Source organism: Aulonocara sp. 'chitande type north' Nkhata Bay, linkage group LG5 (genome assembly GCF_057382095.1).
Source record: "Aulonocara sp. 'chitande type north' Nkhata Bay isolate Kocher_YH1m ecotype deep benthic linkage group LG5, A_spYH_male_GT1.1, whole genome shotgun sequence".
Lineage (NCBI taxonomy): Eukaryota > Metazoa > Chordata > Actinopteri > Cichliformes > Cichlidae > Aulonocara > Aulonocara sp. 'chitande type north' Nkhata Bay.
In genome coordinates, this window is record NC_141348.1 from 19,744,484 (window position 1) to 19,769,716 (window position 25,233).

The window sequence follows — 25,233 nt, forward strand, 5'->3', positions numbered from 1 at the left end:
ATCAAGGAAACCGTCTGAGAAATGATGGAGAAAAGGTGATTGTCCCTGAAGAAAGACTCAAGCCTCTACACACTCCACACACACGCACACAAACACGCAAAGCAGCGCTTTGGATCGTCACTGGAAGCAGATGTCACTTCACAAAAACTCCACCTGTATTACTACTGGCTGAATTCTGACCCATCTGATCCAAACACACACACACACATCGACGACCGGCAATCATCTGGGCCGCGTTCTCACTCTCATCCCTCGCTGCAATGAGAGCTAAAGCTAAAAGAGACACCCAGGTGCAGATTAATGAAGGGTTTTGCAACAACGTGATGTAGCATATACACCTTGAGAGAAAAACACATCTCTGCACATTTGCAGACTGAATTAAAATGACTCCAGCACAACTCTGAGCAAGAGCCCCAAGACTGTTAGAAGGAAGGGTCAAAGGTCGCCTCAGCTTATCGAAGCCACTCAGTTTGAGAAGAAGGAGTCGTCCCCAAAAGTACGTGCGAGTGATGGAGCGCAGACGTATCCCTCGGCCGCGATGTCATTCGTCTGCGTGCGACCGCGATCGAGCGGGTTTTTCTGATCATCCTGCACTGCACGTTTGTTCTCATCATCAGTTCATCTGACCGGAGGAACACTTTTTTTGGGGGGGGATGACATTGTTTTTTAAGAATCATGAGTGAAGCTACAATGAGGTCTGACATACATATTTTTTTTCAGCGTTTTCATCATTTCTTTCTTGGCGTACCCAGGGCGAGCGCGTGTAGCAAGACCTCGGATTGCTGCAGTTATTTGTATCGCTCCTCTGAAGTGCATCTTAAATATGTAGATATGCTGTAGTTAGTGGTGGTAGCATTAGTCACAATGAAGAGCTGATACCTCCAGTCGCTGTGGTATTGATATTCGGGGGAAGGGGGGATAATAAGCCTGTCAGATAAGACAGAATCACCCATGATGCCTCAATGCAGTGTAACCACTCAGTAATGATTGTACAAGTGACAATGCACATCAGTTTTTAACATTTTGGATGAGACTCGCATCCAAACACTCACTCACACAAAGTGCACTTATCTCGCCCTCGGAAACGAGGGTCAGAGCGACTCGGGTCTCAAAATCTGAACTTTGATGTTTCTACCTGTGGATGAGCATTCCTGCTGTATTTGTTACATGTTTTTTTTCTATTATTATTTTTTTATTTTATTTTTTTAATCTGATCTGTCTTCTGTTCATCCCCTACGTAGCGCCAGTCTATTTACTGTCATCCTCGGAGATGTTACGCTCCCCGGACCAAACAATGGCATGATAGTGGTTTAGTTAGGATGAAGCAATACTGAGATAGTTAAACATCCACACAGTGCAATTGGACACAGGTTAAGTACAACCAAAGCTTATGAGAACAATGTGTTGTCCCTGGACTGGCATGGCCTGAAGAACTTCAAAGACTTTGAAGACTTTGCGAATGTTTCTTTTCTCAATCCAAACAGTCAAAAAGCACCAAAAAAAAAACGCAGGACATTTATATACGCAAATCAATTCGACATGACTCCTATTTATATATTCAGATTCTGTGTCTTTGAAGTGCTCTTTGCATGTCTAACATGATTGTGATGGTGCTAATACAGTATGTCTGATTGTTTGTTTTTTATTTTTAGTTTGTTTGTATTTTACGTTGCACTCTGTATGTAACTCACGGCCTTTCCGACATTTGTTGATGTTACGAAAATGTGAAAAACGAAAGACATCCTGTAGGACATCCTGATGGAGGAGCGTAGCTTTCAGTCGTTGTTTGTTTTTTAAGAACGTTCACGACAGCGACCTGATATATCACGTGTCTTAATCAGTGTAAATGATCTATTTTTTTATTTGAGCCCAAATAATGAACCCTGTGCATACTCGGAGACCAAATTATCAGTCGAAGGATTGTTCTGACCAACCTGTGTAAAGGTAGCCTTAACAAACTGGAATTTTTACTTTAGGTCAAGTCCAGTTTTCTTTATAACTGACTGTCTTGATTTTTTTTTCTGTACAGTGTACATAGCGACATTGGTTTTGTTGTCTTACTTTTGCCTTTTTCTACTATTTTCACCCAAAAAAACCTAATAAAGGTAAATTATGTACATTTTAAGAAAGATCAGTTGTTTCTTTTTTCCTATTTTACTTTTTTTTTCTCTTTGTTTGGTCATTTTCTTTTCCCAGCATTCTCCATTCTCCTTCAAAAATACAATATTGTACTTATGTACAGCCATGAGGAAAAAAATTTATTTCCACAGGATATCACACAAGAGAGATGATCATAAGCAAATTCAAAGCAGTACAAAAGCAACACTTTTAAACCACATGGTTACAAATGAATCTGCTGTGGCTCAAATCACTTTGTCGCCACTTTGGCACATTTTATACGAAAATTTCCGCTGTTTTATTTTTGCGTTTTTTTCAATGAAAATAAGCTTGCAAAGATATTTTAAAGCTGCTGTAATTAAAACAAACAAAGAAAAAAACTACTTAAATGAGATTTTCTTGCAATACAAAATGCAGCTTTCTACTAGAAAAGAGTAAAATGAAAAACAGAGGGGGCTGAACTGGGATCAGTGGTGGTATCAAGACTTTTTCCTTTTTTTTTCCCTTAAAGGCGAGAGCAAAGGATAAGCAGAGTTTAAAGTAATACAGTGTGCGTATACCGATTCACATACACTCTAAAACCCACAAAATACACAGAAAGCGATCCAGTTATTACAAAGTCGAAGATCTGCGCCAAATTCCTCGTGCTCTTCCTCTTCCCTCAAGACGGGGTCTTCAGAGCCAGAGCGATTAGCTTATTAGCATTTTAGCTGTAAACATTCATTGGCTGTGACCGCCCTCTAACCATCACTGTGCCATTATCATTAGTCATCTTAATGTCTGTCTGGCAGTGAGTCATCCACTGTGAAGACTTGGGTGGATCTCGCCGTGGTGGTTATCGCCGTGTAACCGAAGGCACTCGAACCAGCAGCCATTTTGTTTCATTGTCACCGCAGGCCAGCTGTTCGTTGATCTTTGTTTATTTTTAATTTTTTTAAAAAGTTCATTTCAGTTTCATCGTTCAAAGTGTTCAGCTCTTCGTCGGGCCGTCGAGGGATCTTCACCAGAGTTTCGGGAACACTCGGTGAAGGCCGGGCGACGGCACGGAGGCCAGACTTGTCCAGAGAAAGAGAAAGTTTTCTTTTCCTTTTTTTGTTTTGTTTTGTTTTTTTGTTTTTTAAAGTGGAGATATTTGTCAAGGCAGGAACCAATTTCTTCGAGTGTAGTGAAGTTTCCATTTGTCAGTTTTCTGCAGGGAGAAGAAACATAAAAGGCAAGTTAGCATTATGGGCATTTTATAGCATTTCACACAAATTAAAGACCGGGTGAATGTGTTGAGGATACAACATGTGAGCGCAGACAAGCAAAAACGGAAAAATCCCCACAGCTCTTCAGCTTCTCCTTTTAACAGGCAAACATTTCATCTGGATCATTTTCAGCTTTCCCTAATTATAGCGTGCCCTTCCGCGATACCACGAGAAGTCTTGCGAGCGTAAGCCGGATGTATGTGTGTGTTAGGGCTAGGGTCACATGACTTTGATCGTACCCCGAAAGCATGCCGCGTGCATATTCCCATCCAAAAGGTGCTTTGTTTTTCAAGTCACAGAGCGTGGGGCCACCTCTTTTGTGCTGGAAAGCCATTAAACACCCTGCCTCACATTTTCATGCCCGGTCAGTATTTAAATGCACACTTTTTTTGTATTTGATTAATTTATGTAACGTCTCTGGAAAATAGTTTTTATTGGTACACCTGCACTGGATTCAAGCCAACTTTATTTGTTAAAGAAAGCACATGTAAAGGTTTTCGTGTGGGGGTCGGTCCTTATTAATGTTTTTAAATGACTGAACGATTTCTGTTTCGTTATATTGTGTAAGCGTGCAGATTCTGATACACTCTGGGCTTGTGTTATGTGGTTCTTTGCTGCCTACGTGTCAAACCAGAAGACCTTCCTCTATCCCTGCAGCTGTCTGACCAGCACACGTTCGAATGCACGCTCGAGCGCATATGCGTGGAGCAGTCAAATGTACACACACGCACACACACACACAATCCTCCCACCTGCACTCAGCTCTTAGTTTGGATCTCTAAAAATAAAGATGACTCTCAGAAGCCACGACTTCTGGATGAGGCTTTTAAAAACGCAGATGAGCCGCAGAGGACTTTACATCTGGTCCCAGATCAGCCAACAGCGAAAGCCAGATATTTAATATGTGCAGAAGAGCGTCCAACAGCTGGTCAGTCCAAATTGTAAAACACCACACACACATACGCACACACACATATGTGCACAGATGCAGCAGAGCCAGGGGTTCCGGCACAGGAAAGCAGTGACAGGCATTGTGATTATAGTATAAACAGAGGGGAGAGTCTTGTTTGTTCCAACTCAGACTGAACAATCGCTTCATTCTGAACATCTCACGCTGAGCCAGACACCCACACATCTTCAAAATCGTGCTCATGAAAATGCACAAAAATGTCTGCGCCGATTCGTGTTCGTGTGTACATGCTGCGGGCTTCCAAATAAAATATAAAATGTTCTTTTACACCAAAAGCAGTGAATTTTATAAACTTTTTGTTTTTTTATTTCTTTGCTTTTTTTTTTGCTTTTGTTGCAATATACTCATCAATTGAACAAATAAATAAATAAACAACTATGTGATTTCTTTGAAAAAATCTGAGGTAGGAAAAAAAGCAGGAACACTATGCAGTCCTCTAGAATATTTTAAAGCCTTAAATGTACGTGTATGGAATTTTGAATTTCTGAATAATGTATGAATTACATATGTACTATCTGTTTATGTATTAACTGTCCGTCTGCTCTCCAACTCTATAAACCATTTTTGTACACTGGTCATTCTTAAAGAAGAGGCACTGATGTTGTTCAACATCTTTAAATAAAGGATGTAACAATTATTCACTGATATCTGATACCACACCATAAACAGCCTTAAACAAGGGAACATTACAAGCACGTCATGTGATGTCAGTTGTTTGGGTTATTTTGTCCAACACCAAGTAAAACAAGTACACATGGCCTCATCAACACACACACAGAGACTGTTTTAGGACCCGTGCACGCATACGTGCACGCTCCGCCTTTGAAGTGTCCTGACCCTTTCTAACCTCAGCTCTTTCCTAAAATTGCATGTTTTGGTCATGCAGGCGCAGGCCTTGAGTTTGCAGCACTTTCTGTGGCGGCCCCTGCAGAGCTGATGATAACAGGCAGAGCAGTCAAAGTGGTAGGTAATAACTACAACGATGCGTTCAAGGACAGTCGTGTCCACGAGCAGGGGCCTTGGCTTTCCGCTGATTGGAGCCCTCCCCAACCCCCCGCTCCACTCCATGATGTCTGGTGAGTTAGCTCAGAGTGGAACACCTGCGGTGTGCACATAGCAGCAGCTGCATGTGTGTGTCTGGACAGTGTAATATATATGTGTATAAGCACGGGTTGTATGAAGCCCATGTGCAGCAGTACCTGTAGTATCATTTGTGATTCGGGATGAATGCTGCATATGTTTGTAATCATTTAAAGGCCTGATCAGAGAACCGTGTCTGTGCCTGTTTGCAGTGTGTGTGTTCACCTTGACCTGCGATCTAGCTGTTAGAAAAGCATGTTGCACTGAAACCCAGATTAATCTCTGCTCGGCCTTTGCTCCTCACAATGTCTTCACCCGCCTATCTTTTTTTTTTAAATAAATCCTTTGATGTTGTCAAAGACCTTCATGGCCTTTTTTTTTTTTTGGAAGAAATATAACTAAGTCTGACCAAACTGAAACCAGAAGATGGGAGAGATAAAAATCACTGAAACAACATCTGCAAATGTATTCCTGTTTACTTATATGCACATGTTTGCACACAAACACACACACACACACACACTGCTGCACAGCTAATTAAAACTCACTACAACCACACAGACACAGCAAGCACACACAAACATGTGCTGACATACACAGCCCCGTGCGGCTGACCCTAACCCCGGTAGACACACCTTCCTAATACCTCACAACTGTTTCCAATCTAAAGGTTCCTGCTTGTCTGGGCCCCAGCGAGGCCTGATTGCACGATATAAGATCCTGAGGAGAGAGGGCAAGGCTGCAAGGGAGAGAGAGAGAGAAAGAGAGAGAGAGTGATGTGCCTCCACTCCCCCCCCCCCCCCCCCCCCCCCCACTCTCCCTTTCTCCCCCACCCCCTTGCTGTACCTGTGCAGGAATCTGGTGTCTGTTTAAAATGTTTTTTGGGGGGGGGTTTTGTCTTTTTTAAAAAAGCCCTGGAGACTGCAGAGGAAAACATTTGTCTTACATTCATCAGAGGAATGTCAAACACTGGAGTGTTGATGATGATGATAATGTGCTTTTAGCTGATTTTTGGTTTATAAAGCGAAGCAACCAGGATGCTCAAAGGACCTCTTTCTTTGAAATTAACGCTCTGCCCCTGATTGTGTTTTATTTAAGTCTGTGCACTAATCGTCCTCACCTTATCTGCTGGAAAGTGTTTTTATGGTAATTTTGAAAACGCATGGAGGGTGGTTAATGACAACTACACTGAAAAGAGAAAAAAATTATAAAGAGGTGGGCAGACATTTTTGTTTGTGACTGAATGTGTTAGAAGAAGAAAATAGAAAATAAATTTTTAACCAATTAAACTATTTTTAAATTTAGAATTTTTTTTCCTTTTATCTACTTTCCTTTTTGCATAACTTTACCTTTACATACGTTTGTACTTTACATTATTTTAAATTTATATTTTGTCTATTATTAAATTAATGTATTTTTTTTAAAAGTCCTACTCCAAAGTTTCTGATCCGTTTACACAAAACCAACGTGGGATTGAGTTGTATTTGAATTTCTTGTGTGTGTGACAAATATTTATACACAAAACAACAGATCATAACTGACAGTGTATTACTCTTTTTAAAATATGAATTAAAAATGAAACAAACAAAGAAAAAATACTAACTGGTAAGTTGTTTTGATGATTAGCTAATAAAAATTAAGTTAAGATTTGAGGTTTAAAGAAAACACATGCACACTGAAATCAAAGACTGATATCACAGTTACATGAAAAATAACACTGCAGCTTATTTTGTCAGACATTTTTAAAGCATGCTCTTGAATTCATTTTTCTATGTTTTGATAGAAATTACGATTTAAAACAAGTAAAGCAAAGTTTTCTTCGCTTTTGGTCCTACTGTATTTTTTCACATGACGGAAAATACGTTTTCTGTCGTGTTTTGACATACACACATTTTAGCTCTTCACATTTACACTGTAACATTTTGATTCATATATTAAAAGCTGTTTATTCAATTCCTGTCTTCCTGATTGCATTTACTATATGAAGCAAAAGTGTTAAATTCTCCGATAATAAAACTCCGAAAGAAGAGTTTTCGTCACCTTTGTGTGGCGTGCATCGCATTCTCAAAATTTAGATCATGTCCACATCATTTATTCCTTCTTTGATCAAATTAACAAACCATTTTTATTCATTTTGTTTTCATCGAGTTTGTGTTTTTCGATTGAAGAGAGCACACTTACACTGAAATCTTAGTCTAAATGTTGAGCCACAAACTGCCTGTACACATGTGTGTGTATACATACATGTTCAACACTATTCTCTGCACGAATGTGTGTGTGTGTGTGTGTGTGTGTGTGTGTGTGTGTGTGTGTGTGTGTGTGTGTGTGTGTGTGTGTGTGTGCATATTTCATCCATACCTGAAGGGCTGCAGTGGAGCGAATCATAGCCCTGGGAAAAAACTGTGGGACAGATAAGGGAGAAAGAGGTGGAAAGAGTGGAGGGGAACGGGGTTAGGTTTTGGAGATTTCAGTAACTTAAAGCGTGTTCAACTATGGAGGTGGAGTGAGACGAGAAAGGACTGCAGAGGTTTATGAGAAGGTTAAGATCAGACCATGAGGGGAGAAGGAGGCTTAAAGGTCAGGAAATGAGTGCAGACACGGACAGAGCTGGGGAGGGAGGGAAGATGTGGACACGAGAGGGTGTACAAGAGAAGTTCAGTGGGGTCCTAGTGGCTGGTAGACATGGCCCAGGCCCCCTCCATCCTCCAGACGGAGAAGGCGTAGCTGAGTCTTTCATGGGCCAGGTAGTTGCAGCTGGCCAGCTTGGCGTCCATCTCATCGCTCTGCAGCACCTGGTAGAGGAAGTCGATGTAGCGTGAGGCCAGCTTCAGGATCTGGATCTTGCTCAGCTTGTCCGAAGGTAGTGTGGGAATGATCTTGCGCAGAGAGGCAAAAGCGTCGTTCAGGGATTGAGTGCGCTGACGCTCCCGCACGTTGGCGATGACGCGCTGAGAGTGGAGCTCCTCGAAGGGCGCCTCGGGCCTGGGGCCCAAAGTCGTCGGGGCCAATGACACGACCGTTGAGGGGCTTTTCTTCATCCTCTTTGGCCCAGACGGTAGCAGGCTGCTGGAGCTGCCTGTGCTGCTCTCCTCTGCCTGACTGAGGCTGTCCTTTTTGGGATAAGGGGAGCGTTTTCGATTTCCTGGTTGAAGGGTCTTTTTTGATCCTCTCTCCAGCTCTTCCTCGCTGGCCCCCAGTCCTCCTTCAGGGGAGTTGGTGCAGGACACCTCTTCTCTCATTCTCCTGTCCACTAATAACCTTCCAGCCACCAACACAAAAACTGGATTTCGTGCGGTTCTTTATCGCTTGAGCTTACAGCTTCAAAAAAGAAAACAAAAAAAACCCTCAGCTTGACAAGCTTGTGTAAGTCACGACTGCTGAAGCTCCATCGGATTGGACGCCTTGTCGTCCTGTTTCCTGGTTACCTTGTTAAAATTCTCACTTTCACATTCCCCTCTCAACCTGCCAGACAGAACAACAACAAACCATCTGACAGGCAGGTCCACCTCCACCTCTTTTATACCCAAACGCCAACCCGGAGCCTGCGGGCAGCTCTTATTGGCTCGAATGTTTTCCAGAGGGTGTGGCCGGGTATGAAACAGGCAGGAAAGCAGGAAGTGTGCATTAGCTGGGCGGGTGATAGAGAAAAGGGGGTAAGTGGTTCGCTTAGCCAATAAGAAGTGCTGTGTCTAATGTTGCAGAGATGTCTGAGGCTTTATGGGTTCCAGATTTGGGCTGGACTGTTAGAGCGCCTGCATCCTCGTGTCTACACAAACCTTGCATCTCTGACAGTCACCACGTGTAAGCTTTAACGTTTTAATACTTTTATGATTATAGTGGCGCTTTAAGCTTAACTCTTTATTTCCCTTTAAAACTCAAACGTGAGAGAGTTCACCTAAGCATGTGTCGGTCATGTTCTTTATTATCCTGACAATGAGACGCTCGCTAAAAAAACAAATGGATTAGAGAACCGCAGAGAATTTATCGGTATAATAATGTACTTTATGATGTGGAATTTATGTTTATAAATCATGCCCATTGCCATGACAGGCCAAAAGGTACAGCGGTATTTTTCAGAAAGATGTTTTTTGTCAGCCAGCGAGTTAAAATCTGCATACCAGCCTCTGCAAACTTCCTTTTCCCTCCAAATGTGACACATCGATGGAAAAGTTCTAAACAAATAAGCGCAGCTTATTAATATCGCTGCCGACATCAGTTGTCAGGTTGGGAAGGGAGGACTGCCAGGACCCTAAATAACCCCCTGACCTGAGTGGCCCAGCGACCTCAGTCTGCAGAGGTGAGGGAGCACCTAATTGTGCCATCCATGGCTTCGGGGCAGGGATCGACACATGTTCCTCCACAGCGCGAACCCATCTGGGTCTGCAGCCACTTAAAATGCATTTTCCACACGTTGGCAGTCGTGACACAGCAGGTAGGCCCTGCGTGAGAAAATGACAACAGGTTGTACACTGTGTGCAACCTACAATTTGGACACATCACTAAATCTTGCGCAAATCTACCTCTGAATCTCTGTCAGTTTCCCAACAACAGCCAAAACCATTTATACCTTCATGCGTCATGACTGGAGTGACTCATCTGTGGATCACTGCTGAGAAGTCTTGCGGGGAGTTTTCTGCCGCTCTGAGCTGTAGAAATGTTGTACTTTTTGATGACAGCATGCTCAGCGACAGCCTTTACATTTCAACACCTCCATCTCCATAAAGCTGGTTACATCTTTGATGTTTCTGAAGCTTCAGAAACTTTGCGTAAAGACACTCAGAAACTGGTATTATTTACAAACACTGGTTTTATGGATCGTAACTAAAACCTCGTATCAGTTTCTATATGCTGCCCGACAGCCTCAAGCCAACAATTTGGATGTGATTGGCGCGGTACTTGAAGGATCGAATGCGAAGAGAGTGGTTCAGAAGATTTTTGATGAGCCCCATGATTGCACTGGTTTACATTTCATTCACAGAGAGCGGAAAGTAGCTCAATCCCAGTTGGGTTCAATCAACTTGGAAGAGAGAGAGAGAAACAGAGAGAAAAACAAAAAAAACCCTCATCTGGTCATCAAAGCAAAAGGCTGTGGACAGAAACGGGGAATTATATGAGGTTGCATTTACATAAGCGGCCAAGTCAACTTAAGGATTAACTGGTATTAAAACTGAGGCCTGCTGGGACCTCTGGTGGAGCCAAAGGAAGGACAGGAAAGTCATCGTTGCTCAGGCTAATCTCGGAAGCTGCTGCTTACCTTTAGCGAAGCCGTGGCTCTGTGCCACCATCATGGAAAAAATGAGCAAACATAAGCGGGTAGGCCTACAAGAATGTCGTGGCGCATAGAAGAGGTGGAAAAAAGAAGGAGAGAATGGGAGAAGAATGAGAAAAGGGGGGAAAAGAAAAAGGAGAAGAAAGGAGAGGGACAAGGGGGGAAAAAAGTGAGGCTGTCCAAACAGAACCAGATGCAGGAGTGTGGAGGCTCGTTTGATCTCGATCCTCATAGGCTGATTGATGTTGCACATTTCATTTCCTTGTCAAAGTCCTGACATAATGTTTCACTAAACACTCAGACCTGCTCTCATCTTTGTTCTGTTTCCACAGGGGTCATAATTAAGCTTTTTTTAGAGCTGAAAATAGATCATACACATATCAATATATCAACATACACTATATAGGCTTACATACACAGACACACACACACACACACCGGGGGGTTTGGATATCCAAAAAGCCAGTATGTTGTCTGTTTCTGTCTCTCCACCAGATGGTTTTAGCCTGACTGAAATACTGCACTGAAGAGTAGCCACGCTTACACTTTGAAGTTCAGGGGGAAATATCTTTATGTCCGTAATGCAGTCAATTCAATTACCATCATGTGACTCTGCGGTGACAAACTCAGCTGGTAGGAGCGCAGCGGCGTGACCGATCGTAAGTGATGTGTTTGGAAATCCATACTGGCCTAACAAAAGGAGCCAATCATTGAATTCCTCCTCACCTTCACCCCTGAGAATTTCCTCACCCTCCTGCCCGCAGTTACTGAAGTTTGCACACAGCACACTACAACCATACCCATCCTTCAAGAGCTCCATCCCTCCCCAGGAGCTTATAGTGACACAAAGGCAGACATCTGGGACCCATTTCCCCTCCGTGGAGAAGCCCTTCCTGTGGGGTATCCACTTAGAGGGGTTCGGGAGGAGTAGGCTGGGGGGTGTGCGGTGGGGTGAAGGTGCATGGTAGGTGGGGGATGGTGGTGGTGGTGATGGTGGTGGGAGCCTGAAGACTACTAATGAGGAGGAGAGGTGTGGATGATCTAAACACAGAGTCAAACCTCCTGCCTTTCCTGGTTCGGGACCTTTTCGATTAAAGAAAGGCTTCGAAATGTATTCATTCATTTTATTTATTTGTTTATTTGCAGAGTTACACATAGTTTAGCATAAAGACTGGAAACAGCTCATAAAATCCACCCGCCAACATCTCAAAAGCACAACGGGTTATTCAGCACTAAAAATACCTGCACAAGACCTAGCACATTAAAAAAAAAAGACACTCCACTGCTTTAATGACGTTTTTATTTTATTTTGTTTTACAGAGACAACACGCAGTTAGTGGTAATTACATCAGAGTTTGCTCACTGCAAAATGGGCAACCATTTCCCCTGGGCAGGTAGACAAAAAAAATTTTAAAAAAGGAGAAGAAGAAGAAGAAGCAGGAAAAAACAACAACAACAGCCCATAGAAGTCTTATTATAATTATAATTTTCACCAGGCTCTTTGTTTCTCATAGTTTCCTGCCTCTTTGGTGTCTGTTCACCCAAATGTGATATTTATGATACAGACTCTTCTCATCTGTTTCCAGAAATCCAAACGAGAATATTTCTCCCGGGCTTTCATCTCTGATTTGAAATGACCAAATCCATCCGCCAGCACTGACAAGCCCTTAAAACACTGATTTTCCACATACAACTTTTGTTCATGCTTCATAATGCAGAAATAAATAAAAAAATAAAATAAAAACTTCTCACAACTGGTGAAATTCATTTGCTGTTGAAGTCTTACAATCGATGGTCCAGATATGCTCCTGAACAGACCTCGAGGTGAGCTTGATTGACACACTTTTTCTAGGTGTGTGTTTACCCCCGCTGCGCACAAGCATCTATTATTCTTGTTTAGCTGTGCCTTCTTCGTATTAGATTGTAATTTATCATAATATTTAGCACTCGGGCTTCCTTCAAATGTCCCTGCTTTCATGTGTAATTTAGCCAATATCCTGCTCTGGCTCTGATTACAGTGTTTAAGTGCTGGGGTCCATCCGTGGCACATTACAAACAGTCCCAGCGGAGCTCACAGCTGAGCTGGGGATAACACACACTGGGTTGGTGCAGGCTGGGACTGGAAAAAAAGAGTCATGGGACTCATTCTGGCACTTTCAGAGAAGAAGAAGCAGTGCATGATGGCTACAAGACAGAAGAAGGGGTGGGAATGTGTAGTGACATTATCACACATCCAGCTCCGTCGGTTGTTCCAATGAAGCAATGTGTGCAAGGTGGAGGGAACTAAACTGATTAAATATGAGAGCTTGCTGAAAATAAATGGGCCTGCTTGTTTTGTTTAGTTTTTTAGTAATGACTGATACGTGGCAGATAAGTTTGTGAACCACTGAATTAAAGGTGTGTTATGTGAAAGTGGTATTTCTCTTTCTTGATTAAGTGTGTTGATTTATTTCAGACACAAAAAGACATGCGTTAAACATGCAGGTATAAACAAGTGGTAGGTGTGCATATGTGTTGCTTCACTGTTACATCATATCATCTCCATATGTGCGAGCAGCACGTCCTGTGATCTCCCTGTGAATCAGAAAATGAATTGCAAGGGCAACACATTGCAAGTACATTTAGATTTGAACTTTATTGGCAGTAAACACAAATAAGGATTTTTGGATTTCTATCAAAGCTGCCTCTGTAGTCAACATGACCCCCCGTCCCCCAAATGTTTTTTAATTTAAACTTAGTGCTGACTCTAGGCAGAAAGACGCTGATGTGATCAAGCTCTATATATAGAAAACCATCACATGAGAGTCATTTTCACTGCTGAGTCAGCCACACAACTTCACCATGTTAGGTTCACTTTTCTTGTAAGTAAGCCTGACAGTGAGTCAGCAGATCAGCGCTGACCATGTGGCCACTTCACTTGGAAAATCCTGTTTCAGTGTGAACTTCTTAAATGAGCTTATCAAGCCGCAAGTATTGTCTGGGAGGAAGAGACTCTTTCTACTTTTTCAACTGAATGTGAAACAGAAACACAATAATGACCTTTTACCATATGTGAAATGTAGTGTACATTCAACACCAAGCCAAAAGCTTGTGGCGTTAAGTCTACAATGTCTGAATATCTTGATATGAGATGAGAAGGCAATCAAACACCTTTCTGGCTTTCTATGGTCCTTTTTAGACCAAAAAACCCCCCAAACAAAACATACACATATACCATGAATCAGTTTGAGCGATAGTTCTTCAGATAAAGATCCCTGTCAGGTCAAGTGTCTAAAAACTCACTCTTCAAATGCTAGTTCCTGGAAGCAGTGTGAACCTGGAAAATCAAGGATTAGACACTATCACGCATCCAGCTCTGTCGGGCGTTCCAGTGAAGCACTGTCTGCAAGGTGGAGGGAAATGTTGCGTTTCTGAAGCAGAGCTATTGCATTAGAAACATCAACAGAGCCAGCTTCAAAGGGGTCTGCCTTCACATTGAATCAGGCCCCACTTCCATTAGATTAGATGGCCTTACCAAAGTTACATTGCGTTAACGTTTCTTTATGGTTTCTCAAATCCCTCGCTCTGGTTTTGGTTCCCCCTGTGAAGCCACTTCAAACAGCCTCTGCCATGGCATATCCCTTTGTGCTCTAAAACAGCAAATATGTGTCTCTCTAAAATGTTTCAGATGCAAGCTCGCAGTGGTCCCAGAGGCGGAGAGAGCATCGCACACACAAACACATCAGAGGAGCAATGAACAATAGATGAGTGTAAAGGTAAGCCATCTAGCGTGCTGTCAACAGCCGATTCAATTGACTGATGAGTGATGGTCGGTGCAGATGAAGACAGACAGATGAGGAGGAAAAAGGTCAAAAATAGAAAGAGAAAAGCGGAAAAACAGGGAGAAATCCTGCATCAGTAAATCAGTGTGTTAAAAGGAAGGGATTGGACGGAGGGGGGGGGCTGCAAAAGGTCTAGAAACATATGTTTCAGTTTGTAAATAAAACAGTAAATTGCTATGGATATTGCTTAAATATCTGTGGGCTTTGTACCATGCTTTGCGGAAGTTCCTCGGAAATCATTCTGGGACTGCCTTCTTAAAATGCCAAAGCGACTTCTTAATGTCAAAGCGGCCATCTGGTTCTCGACCAATTCAAGATGTTTTCTTTTCATTTCGTTTTTTTTTTTCTTCCTGATGCTTCTTTTTTTAGATCAAATACTTCATTTTTGTATGATTAATTCCGCTTTTCGTCAATCGCAGTGGAAAAGCCAGCAAACCCGTAAATCCCCGTTCACCTTCTATCTGGCACTCTAAAGTAAAAGTACTTTTACTTCATTCAAGAAATTGAACACTACAATACCAGTACAGTATACATCTTCAACACTTTTACAGTTGTACTGCTTCTTCTATTATGTTAAAGGCCAAGCCTAGGCAACTAATTTTCCCAAGGAGCCACATGAGAAACTGGGACTGTTGTCCCAAGGGCCACGTCAATAAGCTTACTGGTGCTACCCTCCATAACAGTCCCACCAATAAGCCTATTGGTGTGGCGAATAAGCTTGTTGGTAGGACTATTGTGGATGGCCACAAAAAAAAAGATTATTGGTGGGACTGTTGTGGACAACAGTCCCAGTTTCTCATTTGGCCCATTGGGAAAAAAAATTTTGCCCACCCTGTTTTGTTTTGTTTTGTTTCCTTTCCTACAGTCACCTGGCTGTTTATATTTTACATACATTGCAAATGTCAAGGTATGTAAAGGTCCAGGAGGTATCAAAATGTGAAATTCCAGCAATATATTTAAACACTCATTCTGCCCCCTAACAATTTTAATACCAGGGTTCTCAAGGTGCAGTCCATGGAGGCAGTCGCAGCCCTTGATAACATTTTATGTGGTCTATGAGCGCAGCAGGACAAGAATGCACTACTGTACATTTGATTTATCTGCAGGTCAAGTCATTCTATGAAACAGCTGTGCAGAATGAGACCAGAGTTTCTTCTCTTTCTGTTAGAGCAGACTAAACTTTCCTAACACTGATAAGTACACCTGGTATTAAGGAAATGTTGCAGCCACAGGAGCCACAGTTTGATAGAAGATAGTATTTAGACAAAGGTGTTTCTCATTAAAATAAATGAGGGCTCCATGCTAAAATGGAACAGAAACTTTAATGCCATTACAAACACCTGTATTTGCTTACCATTTTATGTTAAATCAGGTATATGATTTAAAACCTCTAAAACAGTACAGATTATCAATATGAAGTGCTATCCTCGGAGCAGGCGTAAGAGTATTGACTACACTTGATATGTGCAATTTTCTTGTGAGCCCTTCAGTTTCCCCAAAAATGTACTCAGTCATCAAAACTTTCAAAAACCACTGGTTTAATGCTTTAAATAAATGCTCAGAAGCAGACGATATATAAGATGAAACAGTGCTGTACACATATTTAAAGGCTAGTACAAGTAATTTCTGCACCTACATAATTTCTTGCACCACTTGAAAAATGGTAACTTTGATTTTTGATGCCAATTTTCTCCCAGGGTTGACAATTTTGCATTTCACCAACTGGCAGTGCCATCTTGTTCTCAATAAATTATGCAATGGTTTGCATATTTTTCAATTCAAATATTTAAATCAGCCACAGCTGACATGTTTCGCAATAGTTTTTGAGCTGTAGAATCATAATGCATAATATGGCTTAAACTGGATTAATATCACTGCTCAGGGAGCAGTTTTAACTTTTTTTTAAACATGGTTAGTTAAATACAAAAGAATACATCACACTTTGTGAAGTCACCTTATATTTTGCAGCCAAATAACAACAGTGGAGCAAACTGAAATGAAAAAGCAATGTAATTAAAAGTAAATATCCAATAATCTACTAATACTTTCACTTTGCAATAAAACATTTTAAAATGAGGACCAAGTTTTTCTTTCTCTCTATGCATTTTGATGCTAATGGTGTTATAATAAATATAAGTGTGAACAGACTGTTGACACATCTACAAAAGCTAAATGTGCTCTAACTGTTCACTTTCATGTGCCAGTGTGAACACATGAACAGGTCCAAATTTGCTGTTCTATAACTGAAGTCAGACACTCAAATTCTGACTGTAAGTGTATGCTGAATGCAAAGGAACATCTTTACTTCTTGCCGGTTGCTTGCTATAGATTTAAACAGTCATCTTGTGTTTGCTCTGCAGTGTGTAATTATACAGGATGTTTAGGATATTTGGGTTATTTGAATGTCTAAACTATTGTTTCCAGTCTCTCCACACTCTGCCAGACTGCCAGTCAAGACAACTTCCTCCCTTGATTTGGGTAGAGTCCTGTAATTGAATAAAAAGAGACCCCTCCCTCTCTTTACATACTACACACACACAAACACACACATGCACATTTTACAGGCTGGTGTATAAACTTAATAGGGTGCATTTGGTTCCAAAGCCCCCAGCCCGCTTGATGGAAAGTGAGCTGGATTGTTTTTCAGTTTCTTAATGTCGAAGTTTATAACAGCCAGATAAAAACAACGTTACCATGGTGATTTAACCACAACATCGCAATTACCTTGATGCTGCGAGACTCTCCGGGCTTACAAACAAACCAGTATAATGCAATTAAGATATAAGCACCACAAAAATGTTGGTAAAACGCAGAGGAAGGATGTAGGACAGCAACAAAGTGAAATAATCATGGTGGCTTTTCCAGGATCAAAGTTATTGATAAATATAGTAAATAACCAAGCACCATGCCAAAATTCACTTCTTTTAATCCTCAGCATAGCAGGAGTTCTTTCCTTAATGAGCACTGCAGGATGGAATTAAGGGGACACTTTTTTTTCTTCCGCCAGATATTTTTCTCCTAACAAATAACTTAATGAGCGAAAGAACACCAAAAAATGATAGCACTGTAAAAATTCGCTAACATATTTTTCACATCAACTTCAAAGTGCTTCTATCAGGCAGCTGCTTTAACAAAATCATATAGCAAAAAAAAAAAAACACCCTGAACCAGCCTCCCCCACCCCCCACCTTTCCTTTGAGGGACAAAATAAAAATGTGGATAAATGGAATAATTGCTCAACTTCAAAGTGCAGGTTATTGCCTGCGTTTACTGTTGCGATTGCAATGCAGTGGGGATGTTTTCTCTTCAGAAGGGTGGCTCGGCTTGGTGGGAGAAGTGCTTCATTCCTGTCAGGGTGCAAATCACATTTTAATGCCTAAAAACACTGACCCTTCTGCCCCGGGCTTAGTCAGAAGAGGAGTGCATGACACTTTCAAACTGATTCCATAATAGTTTCTAATACTCACATTATAAGCTTTGTGATTTTTTTATTTTATTTTATTTATTTTTTTGATGGGGGGGGGGGGGGTGTTGTACTTTTTAAAGAACAGCAGACATTAAAAATTTTAGAGGAACAGAAAGTGCAAAAGAAACAAAGAAATTCCTGGTCAGAAAAGAGGAAGAGCTCTTGGTCACAGCCATGCACATTTTCAGACTTTATTAACAGCACTCTTAGAGACACTCCTGCACAAACACACACACACCTACATTCAGTCAAATGATACATGCGGATGCACAAAGTTTCCAGACTCACCTTACAATATAAATGTCCATAATCGGGTTTCACATGGATGATATAAAACAAAGTAACTTGATTACTTAAGTGTGCATAACAGTGTCATCACAGCCCAATGAATGCCCGTTTCGCCTTTTTGTCACACAGACAAAAAATAAAATAAAATTTTAAAAAATCACTCATACAATAAAAATGCTGGTTCAAAGTTCAGAAACATACAGTACCAATACATTGGTGCTTATTTGGAATTTCACAGGAAAGCCTAAATGATGAAGGATTTCAGGCTTACCTGACTTCAATAAGGCCTCGACGCACTTTTAAAGCAGTGTGTGAATGTATATCAGCTTTAAATCACTGTACATCAAGGGACCGGTGCTTTGTGATCTGATTTTGTCATTTGATTACTCAATGTACAACCTGTAAGCTAGTAAAAAAAACCCACCTTAAATAGAAATATCACACAGATAGAACGATAAGAAACGCCCATGAACTGTACATTTATATCTGGAAGAGGGATACCCCCTAGTGGCTGCAGCGTTGAACTGAAGGTTTTCACAGAAGAGTCGGTAAATTTGCAACAAGTTCTTTAACTGCGATGTGGTTAAAAAATTGATCATATTCTAGGAATGTTTTACCAAGAGGACACTGTGTAGATTCAGGGGTGAACGAAAAAGTAAGAAAATAAAATCTATCTGGGCTAGTATAAAACGGAGCTGGATTTATCAGAAAAGTTTAGAAGTCAGCGAAAAATCCTGCTCAGAATTAAAAATGAACCAGTACGTGGTGACGTGGAGACCCTGTTCAAGGTCATGATGCTCTGCATAAAGAAAAGAAAAAAAGCACTGCTGGTTTATTTTTTTACTCCTCCATCAGCTCCACACTGTGAGAGCAAGTCTGTGCATCTTCTGTAAGATGCAGGACTTTCCCTCAGAAGTCACTGAGGATACCGATGTCCTCAAACTCAGTGCGGTATTGTTTAGCAGTGTGGGTGAGCATGAAGGACCATTTCAGGGTCATGACGCTCCACACACAGGACAGGTAGAAGCTCTGAGGGTCAGTGAAGGCTGCGAAAACAGAGACACACAATTCAATTCAATTTTATTTATATAGAACCAATCCACACAACAGCTCCCTCAGGGCACTTTGACAATCAAATAACCCCTTGTGAGCAAGCACTTGGGGTTATTAGGACCTAAACACATTAAATGTCCCACTCTACAACCATCTTTTAACTGAACCCTTTCTTCTGTAAAGTAAAAGATGCTGGCTGCAAAGTACTGGGTCAAATAATAAAACTATTTGAAATAAGTAATTGATAAACAATGATTTCACATAGCAACAAGTCTGAGTATGTACACCACAGAGCTGTTTGGTAATGAACAATATACATAAAAAAAAATGAAGTGAGACCAGAAAGTGATGCCAAACAACTCACTGTCTTTGTATAGGGCGCCAATGCCCAGGAAAACAACGAAGCTTGCGAGTGCCAGCAGAGAGAAGAAAATCCCAATGAGCATGAAAAACCTGAGGCCTTTCAGCCAGGTCCGCCAGTAGTCCTGCAGGTACATGATGTGAGTGATCAGGGTCCAGAGTGCCAACACACCTGAAGGAAGAGACCAGGTACAGACAGCAAAGTTAGCTTTCAGCTTCATGAGTCTGTTTAAAAGGCAGAGTACTACAGGTTTTACATGATATGATCCACCTTCTTGCCATTTTCTAATAATATGTAAATGCATCAACACATTTCCACATTATTACACTTTTTTAATTTTATTGTTGCACTGTAACAGAGCTGCAGTTGTTGTGCACATATTCAACTCCTCTCTGATTCAGATTTAATGCTAAAGCTCTTGTTTTACTAACCTTTAAGCCTTACGTCAGGACTGGTGCTGAAAACTAAGTCTGACTGGAGGAGGAAGTCTGAATATTACAGTGAGACTGGCTGAGAATCTGTATTTGGTGGTATCTATAAGAGTTCTGATTCTCAAGTGTTTGATTTCAGTTTACTTGAGTTCATCAGTGGGGAAAAGAGTCAAGATTAAACTTGTGTCAAGTACGTTTTAAACCCCCTTTGAGTTGATGGCAGCTTGGAAATTTGGAAAATACTCTGAGGGACCAATTTGTGTCCCAAAGAGGAAAACATCCTTTACAATAACAGCTCCTCACTTCTGGAACATTATTCTAACTTTGAATGTAACCTTAAAGCCATCATACCTAGCTGTTTTCCTTATACCGGTATGCTCACATTTTCTTTTTGTTTGATTGATTTGTAATTCATACAAGCTAACTGTATGTTCTGTCTAACATCAACTGTTTGCCTAGTTTTTGCTCACTTTATCCTTTAATGACTTTTATGTTTTCAAAAAGTAGCTAGGAGGCAGATTCTGCCTCAGCCATTTGGCTAACGCTGGCACATTTATGGTAACCTTCATTAATGCAGACTGTCCCTGACAATTAACACTAACATTAAAAATGTGTAGTAAACAACACACTTACAGCTGAACTGAACATACAGCCATGTGAAAGAGCCTGTGAAAAACTAAGTACACCTCATGATTCAGACGCTTGTAGCACCACCCACAGCAGAGATAATTTAAAGTAATGGTTTTCATTATGAAGTTGTTAGTCGCTAACATTATTTGGGAGGAATTCTGGCCCACTTTTCTTTGTTTGCTGAGTTCATTGAGGTTTTGGGGTATTTGTTTATGCACAGCTTTCTTAAGGTCCTGCTACAGTATTTTAATCAAGCTGAGGTCTGGACTTTGACTGGACCATTGCAACACCTTAATTCTTTTCTCTTTCAGTCATTGCGTTATAGATTTGCTAGAGTGCTTGGGAACTTTGTTGTACTGCATAACCCACTTTTAGCTAAGTAACACACGAGCCTTCATATTTGACTCTAGAATACCTGGGTATACAGAGCAGTTCATGGTTGATATAGTGACTACAAGATGCTACTTCAGGAGCTCAGCTCCTATGGCGGAAAAAACCCTAATCATCAACCTTCCAACTGCCATGCTCAACAGTCGGTACGAGGTGTTTGTGCAGTGCATTATAGCCAAACATCTGCATGTGCTTTTTAGTGAAAAGAGGCTTTCTCTTTGTATCCCTTCCAAATGAGCCATACTTGTTCAGAAACTCCTTTGAGTTTGAGTCTAACCTTATTGTAAATTTGCTGGGGTGTCACCTCCGGAAAGACTTGAAAGCTCGATCCTAGAAAATTAACAAAACATCTGCTTTTATACAGGTGCTCACACTTGCTGAATCATTTAATCAGGTGCACTATTTACCCTCTTAATTCATATGGAAGAAGTAAGAGTGTACTTAGCTTTCACAGTGAAAACTGTCTTTTTCACATGACTGCATATACCAGTCATTGAAATAAATTTGACTGGTCATGAACTTTTGTTTGTATAATCAATAAATGCTGGATCATGACACAGCATGCTGCCAAATGCTGAGTCAACAAATCACACTTCTCTTTTTGTCATTGCAACAGAAGGAAGTGCAACAACTTTTATATTAGTTGAAGATCAGTGAAGATGCACAGGATACACTTTTGCTCTTTCCTGTGGGATGACTCATCATCATGTAAACATGTTTGTGGTCTCACAGGATCAGATTCAGATTTACTTGTGGGTAAAAGAATTCAAAATCTTGATATTATATCAATATGTATTTTTAAAAGAATGAGGAAAACATGGTATGGTGCAAATGAACCTTTAACTGTTTACTGTGTGCTAAGTTTTTTATATATTTAAAAAAAAGAAGAAGTTGGGATGGACAGTCTGTATGCAAGCATACAACAACAACCATGACTCTACTTCATGTGCTGGATTATTTCTGATATTGTGTTAATAAAATAACAGCTTTGATTAAAATCAATAGCCCAATTCTTTTCAACGCTGACTGACTGTGAAATAAATCAGGCACGTCAATTACGCCCCAGCCTGATGGACAAAGAAATTGCAGCTCTTCATTTACAGTCCGATTAATGTGTTACTACCAATGTAATTAGGAATGGTTACCGACTAACTGCACAAAAAGATGACACCACTGTTGTACTTTAACTAGTTTGATCTTTGGTAAAAATGCACATTTAACAACCGCTAACACTGAGTACACTACACCCTATCAGCAGATGAGCGCAGAGGTTTCAGATGCTCATCTGTAAACCTCGATAGAGTTTCAAAGGTCAAATTTCCAGATGCAACTCTTTTATCACCGTTGCACAGTTATGCATGGGCGGAAGCATTTTTATCTTTTTGGCAAACCTAACAGGATCTAACATTGCGATTTGTGACATCCTGTCAAGTCCATTGTCCATATGTTCACACTGCATGATAATATCTGAACTCAAAGCAGCACAGTCGTAAAGGAAATGCTACTGCTCTAAAACAACAGCCTTTCTTTTGCAATGTTGACATATTTTCCTTTTATTGTGAGTTTGCACAGACATGCCCTTTAACCAGGTGTAAATCTGTACTCGGATTATACTCGGACATGGATTATACATCACGCTCCCTTATTCACCATCAATGTCCACAGTAAGTCATACAAAGTACTGGTGATTCAGGATTGGAAAGGTTTTAAAAATGTCCTTTAAAAACTGACATTGGAGAACGGAGACTCTAATGGTTGATCTAGTAGGTGTTCACCAGTGGGAACAGATTAAAGTATAAACAACAGGAATGCTATTATACTTGTTAATAAATGATGCTGAAAAAGACTCTTCTACTGTGGATAGTGTTATTTGTCTAAATGTTCTGAGAATTAATTCATAATTCAGATGAACACAGAGCGACTTATTTTACTTTTATAGGATTTGGGTCTTGAACATATTTAAACTTTCTATTTAAAAAAGACACTTGTGTAGAAGTTTATGAACATAAAGTGACATCTGATTATTTTAAGGTCTTCAAGACAAACAGTAAATTTAACAAAAACTTTTTTTTTTTAAAGTGCAATATTTACGCACACATTTGGTTGCCGCATGTGTCATAAAGTTAGATGACCTGGCCTTGAAATAGAAGTTATACCTGTGACACATCTCTAACTCTACGCTCCCATAAATGCCAATAAATCTCTCATTCACTGCTCCTCACACTCATCACATGTATCGCTGCAGAGTGTTTACTTCACCTGACAGTCCCCCCATGGCTCCAGTCCAAGGCTGATTGTACACGAAGTTCCACACCAGAAAGGCTGAAAAGCCCACGATCGTACCAAACGAAGCATAGGCGATCCTCATGTACGTCTTATTGATACCCATGATTGCAAATTTAAAGTTAATAATAAAAAAAATAAAATAAAGGCTGTGTGGGGAGAAGCAGTCGCGGGCTGGGCTGGAGGAGAGCCGAGTGTCTGTGAGCTGCAGCAGCAGGAGGTAAGAGCTGGTAATAATAAAATATCTACCTGACAAAAAAAAGGTCCACGAGGACACAGTGTGACTAAAAAAACGCGTGTGCTCTGCTGGCTAATGGTTAATGTGGTTACTGTGAAACATGACAGCGCGTTTCTGATGAGGGATGTCCTATCCAGCTGCAAAAACACACAGCCTTGCGTTACGTCATCAAGAAATCTGATCATGGTGGGTGGACACAGCAACCCCTACAGGACCACAGAGGAAATTATCTACCTCAGAGCTCTCTCTCTCTCTCTCTGTGTGTGTGTGTGTGTAAAATAACAGCTGGACGGATTAAAACCCTTTTTAATTTGCATGTTGGATTCATAGGTGATGAATGGCAAATGTGTTTTTATTTTATCTGGGCAGATCATAAGTGAAAAAAATAAGAAAATGATCCGGCATGATTTACATGGAGGTTTTGAATAAAATAATGTGCTTCTTGGGACTGTTATTGTTATAGACAGTGTTGTTGTTAATGTATGTTTGGGGGCGTTGAACCCCGGAACCTTCAGAGGTTTTTCAGGGTTCTCCCTGCCGGAATGTTATGTGTGGGACAGTTTCCTGTATGTGTGCGACTAGCTGTGGTTGTTTCTAAAAGTGGTCAGTAAACGTCCTAAAACTAGCACTTGAGTTTCCGAGCATTTTTATCCTGAGGTTATAACACCTTTTTGGCGACGAGGATAAAAGCCGAACGCGGACAGTTTTGAGTTTTTGCTACGGATTTTGCAGTCGGACTACCACTTCGCATCTATGGCTACGATCGGATCGCTCACGGAGTTTGCCGAGGGAGACGGCGACTGGATTGAATATGTCGAGAGGCTTGAACACTTTTTCTTGGCAAACGACATTTCGGACGAAGAAAAAAAAAGGTCAGTTCTTCTCAGTGCGTGTGGAGCGAGGACCTACAAGTTGATACGTAACCTGACGACGCCTCGGAAGCCCGGGGACTTCAGTTTCAAAGAACTGGTGACGTTGGTGCAAAATCATCACTGCCCGAAACCCTCCGTGATTGTTCAGCGGTTCAAATTCCACACTCATTCACGCAAGCCGGGAGTTTCGGTGGCTGCGTATGTGACGGAGCTGAGACAGCTATCAGAGCACTGTGAGTTTGGAGGCGTGCTGGATGACATGCTCCGCGACAGGTTGGTGTGTGGTATAAATGATGATGGCATGCAGCGTCGGTTGTTGGGGGAGCCCACACTGGACTTTAAGAAAGCTTTGGAAATTGCTCAGGCAATAGAAACGGCAGCTAATAACACTAAAGACATTCGGAAAGCTAACAACAATATGCACTCAACCGAGGTGCATCATGTATCTCGGAGTGTGAGGGGCAAACTGAGGGAGCTTTTGGAGTGTTACCGGTGTGGGGGGGCACACTTTGCCAAGGACTGTGTTTTCAAAGACAGTACCTGCCATAACTGCAAGAAAAAGGGGCACTTAGCCAAGAAATGCAGGGGCACTAAGGAGAAATCAAAGAAGGAATGGAAGACAAAACACAAACTAAACACTCATCACCTGCAGGGCATGGCGCCTGAGGAGGATGAGTGTGTTTTCAACATGTTTAATCTGGTTGGCTTTAATAAGT

At 41.2% G+C, this 25,233-nt stretch overlaps 3 protein-coding genes across 4 annotated transcripts in view; 1 reads left to right on the forward strand and 2 right to left on the reverse strand.

Moving 5' to 3' along the window:
* Window positions 1-2,231, forward strand: part of LOC147330242 (histone deacetylase 7-like) — a 43,034-nt gene extending 40,803 nt beyond the window's left edge. Inside the window, exon 25 of one of the 2 annotated variants that reach the window (XM_086291886.1) lies at window positions 7-2,231. In XM_086291886.1, the coding sequence (XP_086148012.1) occupies window positions 7-25 (19 nt within the window). In that variant the 3' untranslated portion in view covers window positions 26-2,231. The remainder of the gene's footprint in view (window positions 1-6) is intronic. The other variant, XM_086291887.1, reaches the window with a different exon arrangement.
* On the reverse strand, window positions 1,632-8,916 carry LOC147330243 (twist-related protein 2-like). The gene is made up of 2 exons (XM_086291888.1): window positions 7,774-8,916; window positions 1,632-3,307 (listed from the first exon to the last, which is right to left on the reverse strand). Exon 1 carries the CDS (start codon window positions 8,652-8,654, stop codon window positions 8,082-8,084), a length of 573 nt encoding a protein of 190 aa, XP_086148014.1. The 5' UTR covers window positions 8,655-8,916; the 3' UTR covers window positions 1,632-3,307; window positions 7,774-8,081.
* Window positions 8,917-18,148: 9,232 nt separating this feature from the next.
* On the reverse strand, window positions 18,149-23,777 carry LOC147330244 (heme transporter hrg1-B-like). The gene is made up of 3 exons (XM_086294191.1): window positions 23,384-23,777; window positions 19,677-19,844; window positions 18,149-19,305 (listed from the first exon to the last, which is right to left on the reverse strand). The coding sequence occupies exons 1-3, from the start codon at window positions 23,511-23,513 to the stop codon at window positions 19,169-19,171; spliced, it is 435 nt and encodes a 144-aa protein (XP_086150317.1). The 5' UTR covers window positions 23,514-23,777; the 3' UTR covers window positions 18,149-19,168.
* Between the last annotated feature and the right edge of the window lie 1,456 nt (window positions 23,778-25,233).

Bases quoted from the DNA above. Each gene is read 5' to 3' on its own strand.
- LOC147330243 (XM_086291888.1), bottom strand. From the start codon at position 8,654: ATGAGAGAAGAGGTGTCCTGCACCAACTCCCCTGAAGGAGGACTGGGG.
- LOC147330244 (XM_086294191.1), bottom strand. From the start codon at position 23,513: ATGGGTATCAATAAGACGTACATGAGGATCGCCTATGCTTCGTTTGGT. The intron at 19,845-23,383 runs GTGAAGTAAACA...CTCTTCCTTCAG, and splicing joins AGCCATGGGGGGACTGTCAG to GTGTGTTGGCACTCTGGACC. The intron at 19,306-19,676 runs GTGAGTTGTTTG...CTGTTTTCGCAG, and splicing joins TGGCGCCCTATACAAAGACA to CCTTCACTGACCCTCAGAGC.